The sequence below is a fragment of the Mytilus edulis genome, chromosome 1, assembly GCF_963676685.1.
Source record: "Mytilus edulis chromosome 1, xbMytEdul2.2, whole genome shotgun sequence".
Taxonomy (NCBI): Eukaryota; Metazoa; Mollusca; class Bivalvia; order Mytilida; family Mytilidae; genus Mytilus; species Mytilus edulis.
This window is the reverse complement of record NC_092344.1, coordinates 60,654,810-60,676,398: the sequence shown is the minus strand read 5'-3', so window position 1 is coordinate 60,676,398 and position 21,589 is coordinate 60,654,810. Positions and strand designations below refer to the sequence as shown.

Genomic DNA, 21,589 nt, shown 5'->3' with positions numbered 1-21,589 from the left:
CGGTCTGATTCTCAGAATAAAAGGTTTCCAGTCCTGGATGAATGATAACATCAACTCATTTGACTGACTTTTGCAATCCCATTTCATGGGAAATTAAAACAAAATATTTGATAATGTCTTGTTTGTAATATGATGCAAAAACAATCCATAAAACATGATTGTATTTTTTCTGCAACCTCTTTTGTCAACAATTATTCGAAAGTGAAACATTTAAGACTTGATGTCAGTATCCTAATGTTTTAAATGGGAGATTGGACGGATACATTTTCTATAAAAACCGAATGAATATAAAATTGTTGCTTTCCTCTTAATTTGAGTACATTCGAAATACTCGATTCAACTAATTTCGTGTGAACCAATTTTCGTGGATTGAGGAAAACCTGCATTTTCGTTGATATTTAATTTACTGTGGATTCATTTATTTTCGTGGGTATCAATTTTCGTGAATTGCAGAAAACTTTCATATTCGTTGATATTTGATTTCTTGGTTTTGCCAATCTATTTATACAAAGAGTATTGAACATATGGTATTCGTTGAACATTTGAATTCGTGGTTCCCCTGTACCCACGAAACCCACAAAAATTGGCATCCAACGAATTATAATGAATCTACAGTATATGATTTTGACAAACTCTATATATATTCCTATTAAAAATTCTTAATCGTTAAACATTCCAAGTCATGGTTCCCCTATACCCTCAAAATCCACAAAAAAATGCTATCCAACGAATTATAATGAGTCCACAGTAGTTTTATTTTTTTGAGAAAAAAACATTGTATAAATTTGGTCTGTCCGAAGGCTGCATTAAAACCTTCGTAAGGAGTGCTCATACCTAAAACTTGGAATCCAAGTATGTATATATGAATACGTGACGAGTATTATTGCCAAATTCAATAGTTCACAACAAACACATGACAAAGATAAGGAGGTATTTTGTTTTTAAATCAGTCCTACGTGTGTAAAAGTCAATATTACATATGTATAAGTTTTCTTACCACATGTAGAGCAGGATCTGCTTACCTTTCCGAAACACCTGAGATAATCTCCAGTTTTTTATGTAGTTCGTGTGGCTTAAGCCATTCGGTTGATGTGTTTTGTCATTTGATTTTGCCATTTGATTAGGGACTTTACGATTTAATTTTCCTCGGAATTCAGTATTTTGGGGAATTTACTTTTTAGTCTTTAGTTTTCTATGTTATGTTTTGTGTACTATTGTTGGTATATTTGTCTTTTCCTTATTTAGAAATGGTTTTGTCAGTTTATTTTCGATTTATGAGTTTGTTTGAATGCCTTTCTGGTATCTTCGCCACTCCATATTTGCGTCAAAATGGATGACACGAACGTACCAGCGATTTTTAAATCTAATTTGTCTCACAATCGGTCTAGTTAATAAAATTCTAATTTAGTAGTTATATCTTAGTAGACTATCAATTTAAATGGTCTATACATTGTTTGTCTGAGTTTGGATTTAATATAGTATCTATAAAGTGTGTCAGAATGTGTTCTAAAAACGTTTCTCGCTGCTAGCTTTTTTCATTCAGGTGTTGCGACAACATTTTATGCTGTATTTGAGTATTCATTATCACTTATCTATTGAAATGCTTTATTTACACCAGATTTATGTTGTCCTGACACAGTACTTTTAACAAAGTATCAGATAAAACAATCGACCCATTTGATAGCGTTTTTACAATTTAAAAAGCATAGTTCAGATCTTTATTGAATTATTCTATTTGATCTTCAACTTTTATTCAAATCTTTTTCCAAGATTTTTTAATGTTACGGAATTATTGAGTGTATTACTTAGAAAAATCACGAAATGCTTTCAGTACTTACAATGTTAGTTTAAATATTAAAGATGGAGTTGTACTTTTAATCTGCATGTAGCAAGGTTAGAGTCGTATGCACATATGGTTTTTCAATTACGTGTTCAATCATCAAAAATGGTGTTGATATCTATTTAGAACAGAAATGAAAACAAATCTTCATTCACCACACTTATTTTTCAGTAATAAATCACAAAATTCCCAGAAACAAAGGATGATGAATGATAAAGGCTTGCATGTGACACACGTGTAAATAAAAAATCACACATTCATTTGTACTTGGAAGCAAAGCACACAAAAAAAACTCGTTAAAGTGACAATGACAACTTTTGGAAGATTCGTTGCTTGTAATTTTTTAATCATATACTTATTGTCATGTTGAACATCTACTTTCGCGCATAGACCACTGCTTTTTCAATGTTATTTAAATGCGTTTATTTGTCTGATAATTGTCTTCATAGGCACTTCGGAGATTGTTAATAAATATACAAGATTTTTCAATTAAATATATATATATCATGTAGATCAGAAAACACACCAGATACATTCTTAACTTTGAAAAAGAATAATCAATAATTTGTAAACATGGACTATGACCTAACCTTGATAAATATTGAATTTGCTGGGTTTATGAAAAAATGATACGTGCTATGCTTTATCTCTTTGTGATTCCTATATGACTCATTTTTCTTATGAATAATTGAAGAGCTGATTGTTCAGAGAATTAAGAAAATATGATATGACGAATGTCAAATTGTTTTTATTCGAAAGACTTGTTTAGACATTTAAAAACTTTCTTATTATTCACTGTGGGTTTCGTATTATCATATTCATATTGTGCAATAATAAATTATTTAAATATAATTTTTAATATTTTTATCTTTGTTTCTAGGAAGAAGGGTGATAGTTTCGACTCCAATTTGCGGTATCCTGTTATGCATTGTTCATATGACTTTTCGAAAGTATTTCAGTGTCTGGTAAATGCCCATTGCGCAGCTTTCTTAAATTCCTCATTGCCCTATTATAGGTCATTTCTCACGCAGTGTCTAATGGCACCGCAAAGTTTGGACCGATTCAAGATGTAATTCATTCGAAATCATTTGTGTGCCTTTTTTCTCAGTTTAGGTGTATCTTATGTTTCGATATCAAACTGATGTCGCAATATTGCTTGTGAGACAACTCTGATCAACACGAATAAACAGAAAAGAAAAAAAGGGCCGTAAACAGGTCTTGAAGTCATAAATCTTTTGAGTCCGTTTTTTTGTACTTATACCCCAAAATCAGCAAATAAAAATGCAGGATTTTTATGTTTCGAGCATATTTATTATGTTCTGAGCACAAGACTGAAGTTAAAGCAACTTTTGGATCTAAATAGCGGATATGCTCAAATTTAAATTAAGTAAGAGTTCAGAAGTGATTACAACCTCATTATTTTTTCATGTAAACAGTTAAACCCAAAAGTAATCTCTAAGGAATCAGTCTTGCATGACTTGACTTTGTATTAGAGCAAACCTGTAGAAAATGTAGATTAAATGGTTGATGAGCATGCAAGATTACTGCCACGGGACGAAAAAAACGTCGTTAAAGGAACGTTCTATTACAGTAATTAATTTTCATCACTCCAATCTTATGCATTATGTCTGTCTTCCATGCACATACATGCACCTAATTCAGAAATTATGTCTGAGCCTAAGTCTGATTGATATCACATAGTATAAGTGTCCTTATATTGATCTACAGATGCATAACATGTCTACAATACTAACATAGAGAAGTCAGTCACATGATTTGTCGTTGAAATGAATTTGTAAATCAGTGGTTCAGCATGATTACAATATTACATTTTCCTTTATTCCCATCTATGTTATTTGGACAGTAATTGGGAACGGAATTGGTAAATACTGTACTCTATATATCTCTAGACTATTAGGTCATTATTTCATTAAGACGTAGGAGGTTTTTATAATGCATTTCTCTGTCTACACGTATGGTATGTCTTCAATCACAAGGTGCAATACTGAATGATATCTTCCGAATTTTGACTTTTACGTGTGATGATTGCACCTTTGGTATGAAGCGCGTTCTTTATTGGTATAGCTTAAACTTAAACCTAAATTGATTTGAAGTTATCGTGTTTAGCGTGAATGACAAATACAAAGACTCAGCTTATTATTATTTAATTATCTTTAATCGTTTTGTTATATCCTCAACCAGATCGACACAGCTTTATGAAATTGTTTGTTTTGAATTATCTTTAACGTCGTTATTGTGGCCATCAGTCTAGACGTAACGCAAATCTTGTTTACAAATTGTAAGTTATATATATACTTTTTATTCTGAAACTTGAAGAATATCTCATAATACATTAAAATTGTGGTCCTTTTTTAAGTTCTGATTGTTTATTGATGTTTGTCTATGCATTCTACAAACTAGCTCTAAAATACCTTGTGATATATAATTTAAGCGTTTAAAATACATTCTGTAGAGGTTGCAAATGGAGATAAGATCAATATGTAATAATTATGATATAACCCAATTGTAAATTGTAAATTGCATTTCCCTTAAGATCAAAATTCGTTGACAACAGATCATTCCCTTTCTTGATTTCTTCGAGTGATTTCAACGTATCTAAATTCATCTTCCATATCTAGTTTTCTATTTTCGATCCGATCATTGTTATGTAATATTTCAATTATCTGTTTGCTGGGTGACATTAATAACAATACATGGTGTGATCGTACTGGAAACAGGAACAAACTGTAATTCTTAACCAAACATTGTTTCTGTGGACTGTTAATGTATTCCCTGTTAATCTGTCCTTGTAATCTTCATTTGTTTTAAATATTTTAATGGCTACCCGCGATCTTTTAAATCATATCTATTAATAATTTAATTTTGGATGTAACGAGACTTCTGATTGGCTGACGTTATTTTGTTATGAGCCCATAGACATAATTTAGTCATGTGACCGTGACGTCATCATTGTTTTTTCATGGTTTTCTACGGTTTAAAATGGAATTTAGAATTAAATTATAAAAATGACTGTAATATTTTATTAATGTTTTCATTATTTTTAATGCATGCTCATAAATGATATCAATTTTCACACCGAAACTGGCTCTTCATTTCTTTTAAATGATACTGACTTTGCCCTTCTTGTGATACGCAGACCGCCGCATGCCCGTTTGTAGTACTTTTTTTATATTTCATATCGTGTTTTTATGTTTCATTTGTAATAAGTGTTACGAAAATGTACCTTTGGTGTAGTTTTTAATCATTGTTTGGTAAAATAATGCATTGTTTTTTCTGCGTTTCCAATGTTAAGCGTCTTTGACAAGCGCTTTGGTACTATTTGGGTCTATCTTCTCTGTAAAGATAACCTATTTTTAATATAAGAAAGCCATGTCTGTGCGTATCCGTGTAGAATTGCGTAAGTGCTATAGTTTAAGGATGATATTGTACTAATGAGGGACTGATGTATGTGTATATTTATCGATATAGTATATATAAACACTTCCCATATTACTGCATCTCAGTAATTTATAAGAAATAGCAAAAACATGTCAAAGGGTAAAAGTGTTTTTAGCGAGAGTGTCACTGAGTTTTTCTTACAACAAGGTATATTCTATTGTAGTGTAGGTTCCGTTCCCAAAGGGTATCACCAGTCCAGTAGTCAAATCTTTTGCGTTAAAATGAATATATGATGATTTTATATACTAGTAAACTTACTTTCTATATAAGATGTTAAATTATATTCTTGTCTTTGGCGTATTAGTAACAGTAAGGTACTTTTTGTTTTTTAAATCTCCATTTAAAGGTCCAATATGACCACTAAATATATTCTAAACATGTTTAAGAATTGTCAGCAGTCTTCCATCTTTCAAATTAGCTTTGATTTTTTGTTCTCGAGTATTACTGAAGAAATATTTATTGTCGAATGCGCATCTGGTGCAATCAAATTGGTACCGTCAATAGTACTTTACCCTTTGTAGAATATAGTAGCACTCTACAAACTTATAACTTTTTTAATAAGTCTCCCAATAGAGTGCCTCATACAAAGGTGGCATCTCTTACATTAGTATCGAATTACGTAATGCAACGGTTCTGAGTTATATTTTATTATCCTGCTGTCCCAATTGAATTCGAAAGTGAGTAGAATACAAACACTTAATGGTTATTTGCAGGAATTCTGAAGATATAACTTATCAATTACAATGTGATGCCATTATCCAATCGCAGAATGACAGTCTTATGTGTCAGGCATTTGCTAACCAATATTATTATCAATACTAAACATGTGTAACATGTACTCTGTTTAATTATAGACGAAGCTTGAACAAACTCAATTAATGTCTTTAATCGAAATGAATATATGTTGCTGGAGTATCATCAAGTCCTGTGCTTGACGCCCACTCTATAAAGCTAAATATACAGTCATGGTCAATGACTAAATATGGGAACGTATAAATAGCGCAATTAATACTAATTTATACTAATTGATAGGATACCTTCGAGACATTGAAAAATAACATTTATTTCGATATCAATGTAACATCTGTCATTTATAGTGCTAACATAAATTCCCTCTTTGACGTTTGGACACATGGAATGCTATACACCAAGTATATTGTTAAACTGTACGTTTTGCAATAAAGAAAATTTAAGAGTGTTAAATGCAAGTTTGGGGACACCGGGTCTCTTTTCGGTACATGTTTATACCAAAGATCGAGCATAGACGATAGTCTAATAGCATTCGGTTGGCAACTGCTTAACAATTAATAGTTTAGTTGTTCGGTCAATTATTCAATGTTTCAAAGAACATATATGCATTTACCCTTAATCATTTTACGTGTATTTTGTAATCAAGGTCATGTTACTTTATATTCAAAGACCCTTGTTAAGGATTGTTCTATTTGGTTGATTCTTCCATATTTATTTTTGCGTTAAGACATCTTCCTCTTTTTCGTCTTCATATATTGATTCGGTTTAATTCAAGAAACTAACAGCAAATTATTTCTTAGTTTTATTGATATTAATTCATTTAAAATTCAATCTTCGAAGTTTTCTGACTTCTTAGTTTTAATGATTTCCTTTTGTACCAGGAATAATCGTCTTCGAAGTTAATTCTGCTATTAGCAATTATAAAATCAATCTAATTGTAAAATCATTGTAGTTAAATGTGAGTTGCTTATATATTTTGTACAAAAATCAACATTTTAATTTTACTGCTGAGTCTTTTTACCCATAATCCCGTATTTTTCAAGGTCTCAAGAGTATCCTATCAATTACTGTTGCGCGTTTGTGATTCGATAACATTATTAGGTAAATCTTAAACGTGAAGAATTTTTTGTACGTTTTTGCGACTAGAGTGTATGCAGCTGTAATATTATGTATAACCTTTTATGTTTTGCGTTAAATTCATTGTACTCTAATTATATGTTCATAAACCTTTCCTGTTCTATTTTAACCAGTCACTATGAGTTCACTAGCGTCTGGCAATGACTCTAACAGCAATAATTATATTATGTTAATGAATACACTTGAACATATAGCCTTGTTAGTCAGACACTTTTGTATTTGATTAGCAAAACGTTACCCAGTAGGGGAATGAACTACTCAGGACGAGTACGTATTCATTTTATCGAAAATGATACCATAATAGTTATCAAAGGTACCAGGATTATAATTTAGTACGCCAGACGCGCGTTTCGTCTACATAAGACTCATCAGTGACGCTCATATCAAAATATTTATAAAGCCAAACAATTACAAAGTTGAAGAGCATTGAGGATCCAAAATTCCAAAAAGTTGTGCCAAATACGGCTAAAGAAATCTATGCCTGGAATAAGAAAATCCTTAGTTTTTCGAAAAATTTTAACTTTTGTTAACAGGAAGTTTATATAAAAAAAAATGACCACATTATAATTGTTCATATATGTACATCATGGTGGTTGGTTGGATCAAATTTAATGTCCGAACTTTGGTAAATTATGTCAGTTTTTATGAATATGTTTTTTGACAAAACCTAACTAGGTAAATAAAATATGTTAGAGCTGTATTTTGGAAATACAATAAGGGTATTAGTTTAATCAGACTATTCTGTGTTTGCAATTTTAACATACTTAAATATGTTTGTGTCTCTGATGTTTAGTTTTGTTGTTTAAAACTCCATTTATTCTTATGATCTTCTTAATATTTCTCGACCATTTGATTCTCTCCCGGTAATATTTTCTGTTGACTTTTACATTCCTGTAAACTATGTCGTTATATGAGAATATGTGTGTATTGACCTTCCCTGTTGCCCGTTAACCTGCCACGTGAGTTCACTATCCCTTTATACTATCAATTACTATAATAACAATAATACAAATGATAAATCTGAATACAAATAAAGTATTGACTTTGAAGTCAGTGGCACCAATATTTTATTTCATAGGATGAAAAAATCGCGAATGTTTCTGTTCGTATAGGTACTAATACATGTATATAAAATACATATATTTTCTGATAAAAGAAACGTTTTTTATGTCCGTGTTTCACATACTTTTTGGAAGAGTCAAATGATCTGATTTTTATAAATGATTTCTGTTATGATTTGTTATTTTTATGCAATAAAAGAGTATCAAACAGACATATGTAAAAGTTCTAAGGACTTCAAAACAGACATATGTAAAAGTTCTAAGGACTTCAAAACAGACATATGTAAAAGTAAAAATTCCCTTCCCTTTCATAAATGTGACCTACCGAATTACCGGATTAAAATTTTGTAATCAGATAAGCAACACGACGGGTGCCACATGTGGAGCAGGATCTGTTTACCCTTCCGGAGCACATGATATCATCCCTAGTTTTTGGTGGGGTTCGTGTTGTTTATTCTTTAGTTTTCTATGTTGTGTCATGTTTACTATTGTTTTTCTGTTTATCTTTTTCATTTTTAGCCATGGCGTTGTCAGTTTGTTTTAGATTTATGAGTTTGACTGTCCTTTTGGTATCTTTCGTCCCTCTTTTCTAAGAACTTACCATGGTAGCATTAAAAGTATGCTGTTTTGTTCCATTTACGTTTACCTGCAACTCCTTTCTTTATTGTTATCCTCTTCTTTTCGTCGGCCGTTAGTTTGTGTACTGTCTAAATTTTGTTAAACGTGTTTTTTGTTTCTGTTTTATGTATATTATGCCCAATAGTTATAGGCTATTTATTTTACCTTTTAAACATATTGTAAAACAATACAGTACGAGTCCGGTAAAGTACAAAACATATGTATTCCAGACCTTTCAAGGTTTTATGTTTTTCAAAACTTCTAAAGTTTTCAATATGAGCATCTTTTATTTATTGTTTTCCTGTTTGGGTGCTTGTGTATTGACACTTATCCCACAATCTCTTTTATTTCTATTGTCCAGGTAAAAACTTATCTTTTTTAGAAAACAAATTTATTGACATTATGTTTAAAAACTCTATTGTGAATATAATAATAAAGCACGCGATTTTTAACAAAACGAATGCATTTTTATCGCGTGTCATACTTTATTTGGTTTTGACGGCATTATCTAATTACCACATCCATGTTAAGTTCATAACATCTGATCGAAAATTTTATGGATGCCATCATGCGTTAATTGACCGTTATGGAATATCTGTTTCACAGATGCCGCTAGATGGTGTTGAACCTGGTTTAATGGCACTCCAAATGATAATAAACACCAAGCAATTAATTGTGTAAAATGATAATAAACACCAAGCAATCAATTGTGTGAAATGATAATAAACACCAATCAATCAATTGTGTGAAATGATAATAAACACCAAGCAATCAATTGTGTAAAATGATAATAAACACCAAGCAATCAATTGTGTGAAATGATAATAAACACCAAGCAATAAATTGTGTAAAATGATAATAAACACCAAGCAATCAATTGTGTAAAATGATAATAAACACCAAGCAATCAATTGACTGTGTGAAATGATAATAAACACCAAGCAATCAATTGTGTAAAATGATAATAAACACCAAGCAATCAATTGTGTAAAATGATAATAAACACCAAGCAATCAATTGTGTGAAATGATAATTAAATACCAAGCAATCAATTGTGTGAAATGATAATAAACACCAAACAATCAATTGTGTGAAATGATAATAAACACCAAGCAATCAATTGTGTGAAATGACAATAAACACCAAGCAATCAATTGTGTGAAATGACAATAAACACCAAGCAGTCAATTGTGTAAAATGATAATAAACACCAAGCAGTCAATTGTGTGAAATGATAATAAACACCAAGCAATCAATTGTGTGAAATGATAATAAACACAAAGCAATCAATTGTGTGAAATGATAATAAACATCAAGCAATCAATTGTGTGAAATGATAATAAACACCAAGCAATCAATTGTGTGAAATGATAATAAACACCAAGCAATCAATTGTGTGAAATGATAATAAACACCAAGCAATCAATTGTGTGAAATGATAATAAACACCAAGCAATCAATTGTGTGAAATGATAATAAACACCAAGCAATCAATTGTGTGAAATGATAATAAACACCAAGCAATCAATTGTGTGAAATGATAATAAACACCAAGCAATCAATTGTGTGAAATGATAATAAACACCAAACAATCAATTGTGTAAAATGATAATAAACACCAAACAATCAATTGTGTGAAATGATAATAAACACCAAGCAATCAATTGTGTGAAATGATAATAAACACCAAGCAATCAATTGTGTGAAATGATAATAAACACCAAACAATCAATTGTGTACTGTTGTTTGTCTTATCATTGTTTTTAGTGTTTTGTCTTTACCTTGTTGGTTTGTTTTTGACTATGTGTTTGAATATCCCTTTGTATCTTTTCCCTCACTTCTAATTATCCATACAACAACAATAGTCAGTTTTATGGCCATTGTTATATTATAGTTCGTTTCTGTGTGTGTTACAATTTAACGTTGCGTCGTTTGTTTTCTCTTATTTTTGAGTGTAAATTGACATTGCGATAAGACGTGTCACGGTACTTGTCTATCCCAAATTCATGTATTAGGTTTTGGTGTTATATTTGTTGTTCTCGTGGGATTTTGTCTGATGCTTGGTCCGTTTCTGTGTGTGTTAGTTACATTGTAGTGTTGTGTCGTTGCTCTCCTCTTATATTTATGCGCTTCCCTTGGTTTTGGTTTTTTGCCCAGATTTTGTTTTTTGTCCATGGATTTATGAGTTTGAACAGCGGTATACTACTGTTGCCTTTATTGTTCAACAATGTACATTATTATCTAGATTTGTACAAAAATCTTCTGCTCTAATGTAGAATTACACTTCATGAATAACCTTTTATTAACAAAACAATATTGTCATAACTTAATAATATAGTATTATGAATTATTGATTACAACAAGAAACCGATACACACCATTGTCTTTCAACTAGTACTGAAGTAATTTGGTTAATTAAACAAATCGCAGTGGTATGATAGATGATTGTCCTTTGTCTTTGACACAAATTGTTAACATCGAAATAATATGTCACTTAATCGCGACAAGGTCGTTAGATTATTGGTTTTGATCTATAATATTTCATTAATTATAGTAAGTAAATATGGAGAGCTATAGTATTGTCTATATCATGCCTTCCTCATATGACACTTTATAGATTGGGACATATGTTGCTGTTTTTCTAAAGCTAATTCATTAGGCATGTCCCAGCTCTGTATTTGTCTTTTAAGTCAGATATGTTATGTGTGCATACGCGTATCGTGCAGTGAATTTGTGATCGATGGCAGATCTTCGAAGTATTTGATTTAATAAAAGAAGTATCTCTAGAATCCATGCGATTTATCACACGAAATTCTGTTTTGGTAGGTTTTTTATTGATAAAGAATATATATGGACACTAAGATGACTTTTTGTATTGGTTTTCCTATTTATAAATACTTAATATTGTTTCTTTGGGCAGCAGTATTTTCTGTGTGTAACAAAGCCATTTGTTTGAAAATACATTAAATGATAAGTCAACCATATTTATATATTAATGTTTGAATCCTTCATTTTTGTAACTGCTACAAAAACAAACGTCAACATACATAGAAACGGACTATTAGATAACAACTGCCATATTCTTGACTTTGTATTTTACCATAACTGGTTTAATGCTAATACATCTGAGAAAATGTGATGTAGAGGTATCATTTAAAATATGGCTCTTTTTTTAAAGAATCCCGTGACGTTCTTATTTTTTTATTAATAAATTCAGTTAATTTTGCATACCATTGAACTGAAATAAATGAAGTTAAGAAACCGACTGGAAGTTAATCTAATATTGTATATCTCTATATCTGTAAACAATGGCTTGGCTTCATTTTGTGCTCTATTGCTTGGTATCATTACAGCCCGGAGACGAATGTCTAACCGGGACAACAAGTAGTAAGGTATTCTATCTTCAGCATGATATCTGCAATCGATTGAGCTTTTTTTTTAAATTTATTATGAAAGACATTACTGTGCAATAAATGTAAAATTGACTTACAAGGATAAAAAATATATAAATAACACTTGATAAGTCAAATGCGTCCGACACGCTTTTCTGGATATACGTATATTAGGAACGCTAATTGGCCGTTTCATAATCTAATGCATCATGGGTAATATTTTCAAAAGTGTACCCCAAAGCGTTTTGATTGGTTTAAAACGTTATAAACAATGGAAATTCAACCAATGACGTAACGTTATTTTCACTTTGGGGTACGAACAATGAAATTACCCATGATGCTTTAGATTCTGAAACGGCCAATAGCCGTTATATAAACCCAAGAAAGAATTACATGTACCAAAAAACGAAAAGAACTTCATGATTAAAATGAATGAAATTGAATGAAATTTCTTCTATATACTCTCGATACTATTTATAAAAAAATATTAAAATGTATCGACATTTAAGTGATTTTTTGTTATGACCGCTGTAAGCATTCCATCATAGACGTATTTAGATCATTAGGACAGTTTTAATATAATAGTTTGAATTTAAAATGTGTGTGGACCAATACATACAGATTAAAATTGGTTCATCTAGCGTTGTAATAAATAAAGTACATTGTATAATATTAGAACCATTAAGAAAAACACTTTTTTTTCAATACAGAAAATACAAGCTATGTTAATAAACCTCTAAACATTATACGATTGTTGAAACTGTATCCATTATCACCTAGTTTCCTGTAAATGGATTCTTTACGAGATTCGATACTTTCAACAACTGAAATAAAGCAGATACTGTGTTGTTTCAGCAATATCCAGGCAATATAACACGTTCGCTCTATCGAAAATGCGGTTCTGTTTGCGTTTATAACAATCTAGAAGAGCGGTGTGAAAATATTGATAAATATTTAATGTTTGGTCGAGTACACCAATGTAACATGGATATATATTTTCTCCAGATTTGACAGTGCCAACAAGATGTATGGATAAGGCTGGCAAAAGTTACAAAATTAAAGTGACGTTGAGAAACATTTTAAAATTTGATATACCGGATATAAATATGAACGCCATTATACTTTTTCTTAGTATTGATTATCTGACAGACTTACTCCAAGAAATTATGCAACTTGCAGAAGGAATTGATGAGATCGTTAATTTATATTCGAGGAAAATCCACCGTAGATTTAAAATTGATGTTAACTTTATAACATTAATATTTCCTATGTGAGAGGTTAATTATTATCTTGTTTGTAGTTACAATAGTTAATTTGCATATCATACGCAATGCATTATTTGATTTTTTTTCAAACGGATAACATAAAATATGAGGAGTAAATAATAGTCACAGATAGCATGCAAAATTGCTAGTTCTAATTTAATCACTTCCATGTAGTGCAGCAATCCAATACTAGTATATAAGTGTCGAACAACCACAAATAAAATATTTATTAATCGTTATCAAACTTGTAAATTATGTATCTTTTCGGATGATAACAAGTTATAAGACAACTTTCAAAATCCGATGTTATCAAGGTATATAGGCAATGTTGTTATTGAACCTTAATTACGCGTCCATTGTACATAAATTTCTGTTTGGAAGGTTTTGCCGACAAGGCAAAAAATAAGTAGACCAACTTCTCAAAACATGATTGTTGGAAATATATTGTACTAGAAAATGTATATCAAAAACAAAAATATCGAACTTAAAGGGAAATTGATAACGGAATGTCCCTTAACAAATGGTTAAATAAAAAGCTCAATCACATTAAACAAATGAAAAACAACTGTCATATTTTTGAAATTAGTGTACGAAAAGTTCTTTACGCCTTAAATATAGGAAAATACAAAAAGGGGAAGTAAGTATGTAGCAAAGATTTACAGGTTGGTTTTTTTAATGAGTAGCTATATTCTTGTGTAATTCGTTTGATAACTAGTGAAAATAAGAAAAGTTCATAGTTTTAAAGGGTTGATTGATGTATTGAAATTACCGACGCTAACAAATTGATCTTTTAACTTATATCAAATACACGAGTTTCTTCTTTTATCCCACTAAAGAAGTTTTGACACTGATTTTTCATCTCAAACAAAGGTTGTTTTAAAAATACTATTTTTTTAATTGAAAAGTGAACCATTTATTTAAGTTTTTTCACACAAAAAAGCTGGCGCAAGAATGTTTCCTTTGCATTACGTAAAATTTTAAAACAAAATGAAATACATCATTTCAAAACATTAATCACCATATAGACTGAAGATTAATCGCAAAACAAAAATGTCTAGAAGGGTATTTAGGATGTCGTAATGTTGCTGATGTCAATAAAAGAGGGACGAAAGATACCAAAGGGACAGTCAAACTCATAAATCTAAAACAAACTGACAACGCCATGGCTAAAAATGAAAAAGACAAACAGAAAAACAATAGTACACATGACACAACATAGAAAACTTAAGAATAAACAACACGAACCCCACCAAAAACTAGGGGTGATCTCATAAGTCATACGGGACTCTTATAATTGAATTGGAAAGTACAATATGAACATAAAGTATTATTCATTGCGGTATGTACTTTCCATTTTTAAAACACAGCTGACTTCGATATATAACTTGACAGATGTACTTCCATATATGATAATTAAAGACAGACACAGGAAACGGTATAAGATTAAACAAAGTAGATATAATAAGGCGAAACACCGACATGGAGTGTAGTACCTCTGCTCCATTTTACTGTTCCTGTTTTTGTGACCCAGATAACGTAATTTGTTTCCGTCTGATACTTTTCATTTGCATAAACGATAAAGAATAATCTTTGGTAAAGGAGATGATAAGATGCTATAAATTGATGAAATACTTAGAACGTGTGTATTGTTCTTAGCTAACTAATATTAAACATTAGCTGTTCTATATATACATCGTATATGTGACCAGAACAGCAGGCCGATAAGTCCCTTCCCTTTCGATAAGTATATAGTTATGTGAAACCATGAATATTTACAGAAAACACTTCGACAATTGTCTCGGTTAAATAGCTTAACTAAGAAGTAAAATCACAAAAATACTGAACTCAGAGGAAAATCAATTCGGAAAGTCCATAATCACATGGCAAAATCAAATAACCAAACACATCAAAAACGAATTGACAAGAACTGTCATATTCCTGACTTGGTACAGGCATTTTCAAATGTAGAAAATGGTGGATTGAACCTGGTTTTATAGCTAGCTAAAACTCTCACTTGTATGACAGTCGCATCATATATACCCGGAAATTAAATTTTACGCGAGACGCGCGATTCGTCTACAAAATCAAAACCTTTGGCGTTTGAATCAATAAATTACTACAATGATAATATATTTAAAGAATACATATATTTAAACAAACTCATGCTATTCCCTAATAGAAACACAGCTCGTACTTAGTGTTGTGTGAGGTCTGGTGATTGGTGAGCCTTTTGTAGATGAAACTCGCGTCTAGTGTACATTTTTATTAGCCTGGATTCGTTCATGAGTTCATTGAAAATAGTATTGATACATAATTATGACTTTAACTTAAAACTATATTTGTGCTGTTTTCTGCTCTTTGGTCTGGTTGTCGTCGCTTGACACATTCCCACATTTCAATTCTTAACTTTATTGGAAGCGCGGTTAAATGAAACTCTGCTGATTTTGTTTGATAATTTTGACAATTGAATATAATATACCCATTACTTATGCCATAACCGATGTCTTTCTGAAATAATTACAATCAAGTTGAGACCGCTGAACTTTTTGAATCACCAAAAATCCCGAGTCATCTTATAGATAGAAGTTTATATCTAATTTCGCTTCGTATGCATATTTTAAAACTATGAAAAAAAATTGAAGATTTTCAAATGCAACAAAGAAGAACCTTGATCTATCTGTCACATAGATACCTGTAATTGCAAAACGTCTCGTATAAAATACCATAAATAGTTGATGATACAATCGTTATCACCAAAATTCTTTGATTTTCTTGTTGGCCATAAATGTAGACCAGAAATATACGAATGGAAGTTGTGTGCTTTAAAATATTATATAAAACGGTCAAAATAACAACATACAAGTTGACGATATCTTAATTGATCTGTTATATGTCTACCAGCTTTTTATCGTTTTTATCAATTTGCTTTCCATGTTGAAAACTCGTCAAAGATACCAGGGTTATAATTCATGTACGTCAAATAGACGTTTCATATATATAAAAGATATAGGAAGATGTGGTTTAAGTGCCAATGATACAACTCTCCATCCAAGTAACACTTTGTAAAAGAAAAATCATTATAGGTAAAAGAGTGGCCTTCAACACGGAGCCTTGACTCACACCGAACAGCAAGCTATAAAGGGCCCCAAAAATTACTAGTGTAAGACCATTCAAACGGAAAAACCAACGGCCTTATCTTTATAAAAACGAGAAACGAGAAATAGTTATGAACTACATAAACCGACGACAACCACTTTACATCAGATTCCTTAGTGCTACTAAAATAAAATAAGCATAAATACCAATATGTATTCCTCAAAAGGATTTTGGTTTCATGTCCATCTCATACTATTTGATTTTTTGGGGGAATTATAATCAAAATTTCCGAAAATTGATAACCTTGCAGTTGTGGTGCTTCTTTTTATAATTTGGTCATCTGTTAATAGGTTTGCCATTGTATGATCTATTGATGGAACCTCATATAACTCACATTTAATTGTGATAATGTTGACACAGGTAAAATTTTAAAGACTTTAAAAAAAGTTTTAATTTGAAAACCAATTCAGGTAAAAGCGATGAGAGCGTGACATAGTTTGAACTAATTCCCTAAATGTTTATTGTATCTTTGGAATTCAAATAAATTATATCCAAGTAAAAGAACAATAGCATAAAGCATTTTTTTTTATTTATAACATGTTTTATAACTGTTAGCCTGATTAAACAGAATAATATCAATTTAATTGTCATCGTATGATCTTTGGCTCTGCAATATGCTATCTTAAGTTAGTAAATTATAAAATGATCTTGATACACAGTCTGTGACAGGATGTCATGAAAAAGGCATTATTTGGTTATCGTTAATACCATGGGACTAGTTTATCAACAATATAAGTATTTATCCTTTTTGCTCTTCTTCACAAGTGAATGGTCCATTTGATGCTTATTAACTCTTTTTCATAATTGTTTGGATCTTTCAAACAGAAGAAAGATCGAAAGAGAACGGTAAGTGTATGTTCTTCTGAGCATGTTCTGCTTCTATACTTGTTATTTTCACAGTGCCTCACTATCAGAAATTATATCTCACAGTTTAAATGTGTAATTTCTTCACTCTTTTTAGATTTTAAATCGATTTCAGTTAAATATTAAAATGTATATTGAAGCTGAAAGATAAGATAGTTGGTTTGCTGGAAGATGAGATGAAAATTTGTGTATTCACATTTAGAATTAACTTACTAATACCTTCGCACAATATCACCGTTCCATTAGTGAATGATATTAGACCTTTTATGAATCCTTACCTTAGAAATTCACATTGTGTTACTTAACGAGTTTAAACTATTCCTTGTCAATAGTTTCAGTCACATTTTGTAACTATTTCGAATCGTACCTTAATAGGAAAACATTTATGTTCAAACGAACAAAGTCATTGTTTATAAAGAGTTTAAACGATATTTTCTTCTTGCAACGTTTTTCTATATTATATACCCTTTGTTAATTTTTCTATGCTGTAATTTTATTTTCAAAATTTCACATGTCAACATGCATGGAAACTGCTTTTGAAAATTTTATAAGATCCATTTTTCAAACTGTCTTGTTGTTATGCATGTTTCATTACAACTGGTTCATTTCATTTTTAATTTGAAGATCTTAATGTTATAAACTTGTTATTCTTTAGTAAAATTATACAAATCTTTATAAACAATGATTTCAATCGTAACATTGCTATGTTTTGGAATTTTTAATATTGCTAAGGAGAAATTGAGAATTCCCGAGTTTGGCATTGTTGATTTGATAAAATGATGGACAAGCCACTAATAAAAACTTTTATTAGAATGTGGTATCTGGTATCAACACTTTTTTCTGTCAATTTTTTATTCGGACAATCGAAGCGAACTATTCGTACTAGTAGTACGAGTGTAGTTCATAATATTGATATAGTTTGTAGGGTGGAATAAAACCTGATTACTCTCGAGAATATGTGGGTTGCATTAACCATGTTTATCATTCTCATGAGAAGAGATTCGGGTGAACAGATCGAAACTTAACCACAATCATTTGAATTATACTCATATTTAAGAAGGTTCTTTGAGCTTGTGAATGGATTGGGTTGTTATAGTCAAATGCAAAAAATATAGTTGTTGTTACATGAAAATCGGGTAGTAAATTTGCAAAATATATAGAATGTAGTAAATGCGTTTCTATATATTTCCCCCTATACGCAATATTTTAAAATAAACATTCATTTATAATCAATTTTTTTCAGGTGAGCTACATGTTCCGCTGGAAGTATGTGGAGCAGTGGTAAAGAGAGAGTTAGATTTCTGGCAAATAAGTGAACTGCATATCAAATCATGCTGCTGGCGGCATTACAGATCATACATAGAAAACAAACGAATCCTGGACTCTTTTAACAAGAGCTTAAAAAAAGAGCAAATATATATAAATCTGGATGATTACGAAGGATGGAGAAGATTTCAAATGAAAGTCTGGTTAATTTTAGAACATCCAAGGACGTCACGAAAGGCAATGGTATGTTAACAATGTCCAATTTAGTCTTATTTTATCTGTTCCACTGTAGGTTATATTCTTTATCTTAAAGGATGTAAGCTGTCTTTTTTGCCTTTCGTATGAAAGAAATGGAAGATTGGATTCTGAAGACTGAGAGCCGTTAAAATAAAGGCAAGACAACAGTAGTATACCGCTGTTCAAAACTGATAAATCTATGGACAAAAAACAAAATCAGGGTAACTAACTAAAACTGAAGGAAACGCATTAAATATTAGAGGAGAACAACGACACAACATTAAAATGTAACACACACAGCAACGGACTAAGCATTAGACAAAATCCGATGAGAATAACCAATATAACATCAATACCAAATACATGAATTTGGGATAGAAAAGTACCGTGACACGTCTTATAGTAATGTGAATTCACCCTCAAATATAGGAGAAAACAAACGACACACACAAAATACAACGTAAAAATGTTACACACACAGAAACGAACTATGATATAACAATGGCCATTTTTCTGACTTGGTACAGGACATTTTTAAAGAAAAAATGGTGGGTTGAACCTGGTTTTGTGGCATGCCAAACCTCCCACTTTGATGGCATTGTTAAATATAACATTAAAATGACAATATAATAATACAGGACAACAATACAAATAAATAGGAGAACGTATTAGGCAAAGAAACACATGAATAATAGATAACAAAAGGCATCAGGTTTAAAATTCACTACGTCAAAAACGCGCCTCGTCCAAACAAGACTTACCAGTGACGCCCAGATATAAAAGTTCGAAAGTCAAAAAAAAAAAGGGGGGGTACAAAGTTGTTCAGCTCTGAGGATCAAAAGTTGAAAAAGGTTGTGCCAAATACGGCTAGGGTTTTCTGCTTGTGATAAGAACCTCCTTATTATATAGAACAATTCTGCTATTGCAAACAGTAAATTTTATCAAATGAATATAAAAGATTTACATGATAAAACTGACGTCTTAACTAATTACAGAAAACAAAACCCGAATACATAATACATTGAAAACCAACACAGAAAATAGACACACCCGACTCAGTCCAGCTCTGAACGCAAAAAGTCATAACAATGACGTCACATACGAAGTGGTGAAAAGGCACAATATTACGTCACGCAGACATTTGAATTTATGAAACAGCACAAAAATGACGTCATATTTGAAAAATTATATCTAAAAAATAATATAGAAATAGGATTGATTTAAGATTATTATAGAACTAAATACTGATATTACATTTAAACACAATGCACATTGCAATACTAATTAATAGCAATTAACTATATTATATATATGTCCGGTTTGTTTTTAATCTAACTTCAAACATTAAAATCGTACAGATTACACATAAAAAAACATATGACTTTTAAACACCATTCGCTATTAACACGTTCTAAATAGGATATTCTTCGTTTCATAAGAAGTATGTCTTTATCAGAATAGTAAACACAGATAGCTGGATGATTGGTAATTCGCGAAAAGAATAACGTTTGAAAAGACGCACAGTAATTTCATTAACACATACACACACTAAAAAAATTGCTGATTGCAAATTTTTTATAAAATCAATGTTTACATCCATATCAAGCAAAAACATATTTATAAAAATACATAAAACGTGTCCATTTTTTATCAAACTATTCATTTATCAAAAGAAAATCATTTAGAAAGGCTAGATTAATTTTATTTATTTTTTCATCTTGCAGCGCAAAATAATGGTTGTTGACATATCTATTCAATAAGAGATATACTACCAAGCTCTTTTAAAGCTTAAATTCTAGAACTCCTGCTTTACATATATTACATCTCTATGTCCATTGTCTCTCTGTCAAATTCCCCATTTCAATTCTCAATTTAACATTATGTCGTACAAACATAAACTTATATGGTTTCAACATTTATACCAAGCAAAATCATACATCAGAAAATACATAAACGTGTCCATTCCTAATCAAACTATTTTCATTTATCTAAACAAAATCATTTAGAAAGGCTAGAAGAATTTTTTTTTTCAATTTGCAGCGCCAAATAAAGGTTGTGTAATAAATTCACTAAGCTCTTTTAAGGCTTAAAGCTTAGAAACTCCTGTTTAACATACCTAACATCTCTATGTCCATGGTTTCTTTGACATATTCTCCATTTCCATTCTCAATTCTATATTGAGTTGTACAAACATTAACTCATATCGATAAACGTGCTATAAATGCTAAAAGATGCAAAAACGAGATAAAAACTCGATTGGAATCGATTGGTTGTGTGGGTATTTGACCGAGTCAACTCGTCTCTACTCGGCATTTTAGTGTTTAAGACAATACCTGCATTAATCTTGGCCGATACGGTGTTTTTAATGTTCTTTCTGAACACTATGTATGATGTTCGTGCTCCTAATAGGACATATATATATATATATGATAGGACCTCAGAATAATAAATTCAAATCTTTATTTTGATTCATCTTCTTCTTTCCACGCGAGAGTTCAAAATCAATGAACTATCTTTATTTCTAATTTGTAAACTGTTCAGTTA

The 21,589-nt window shown here is 30.8% G+C and overlaps 1 protein-coding gene across 2 annotated transcripts in view; it reads left to right on the top strand.

Moving 5' to 3' along the window:
* LOC139486159 (potassium voltage-gated channel protein Shaw-like) overlaps positions 1-21,589 on the top strand; it is a 50,418-nt gene that overhangs the window by 21,766 nt on the left and 7,063 nt on the right. Inside the window, exons 2-3 of one of the 2 annotated variants that reach the window (XM_071270937.1) lie at positions 17,504-17,524; positions 18,786-19,051. In XM_071270937.1, coding sequence (XP_071127038.1) covers positions 17,504-17,524; positions 18,786-19,051 — 287 coding nt within the window. The remainder of the gene's footprint in view (positions 1-17,503; positions 17,525-18,785; positions 19,052-21,589) is intronic. The other variant, XM_071270946.1, reaches the window with a different exon arrangement.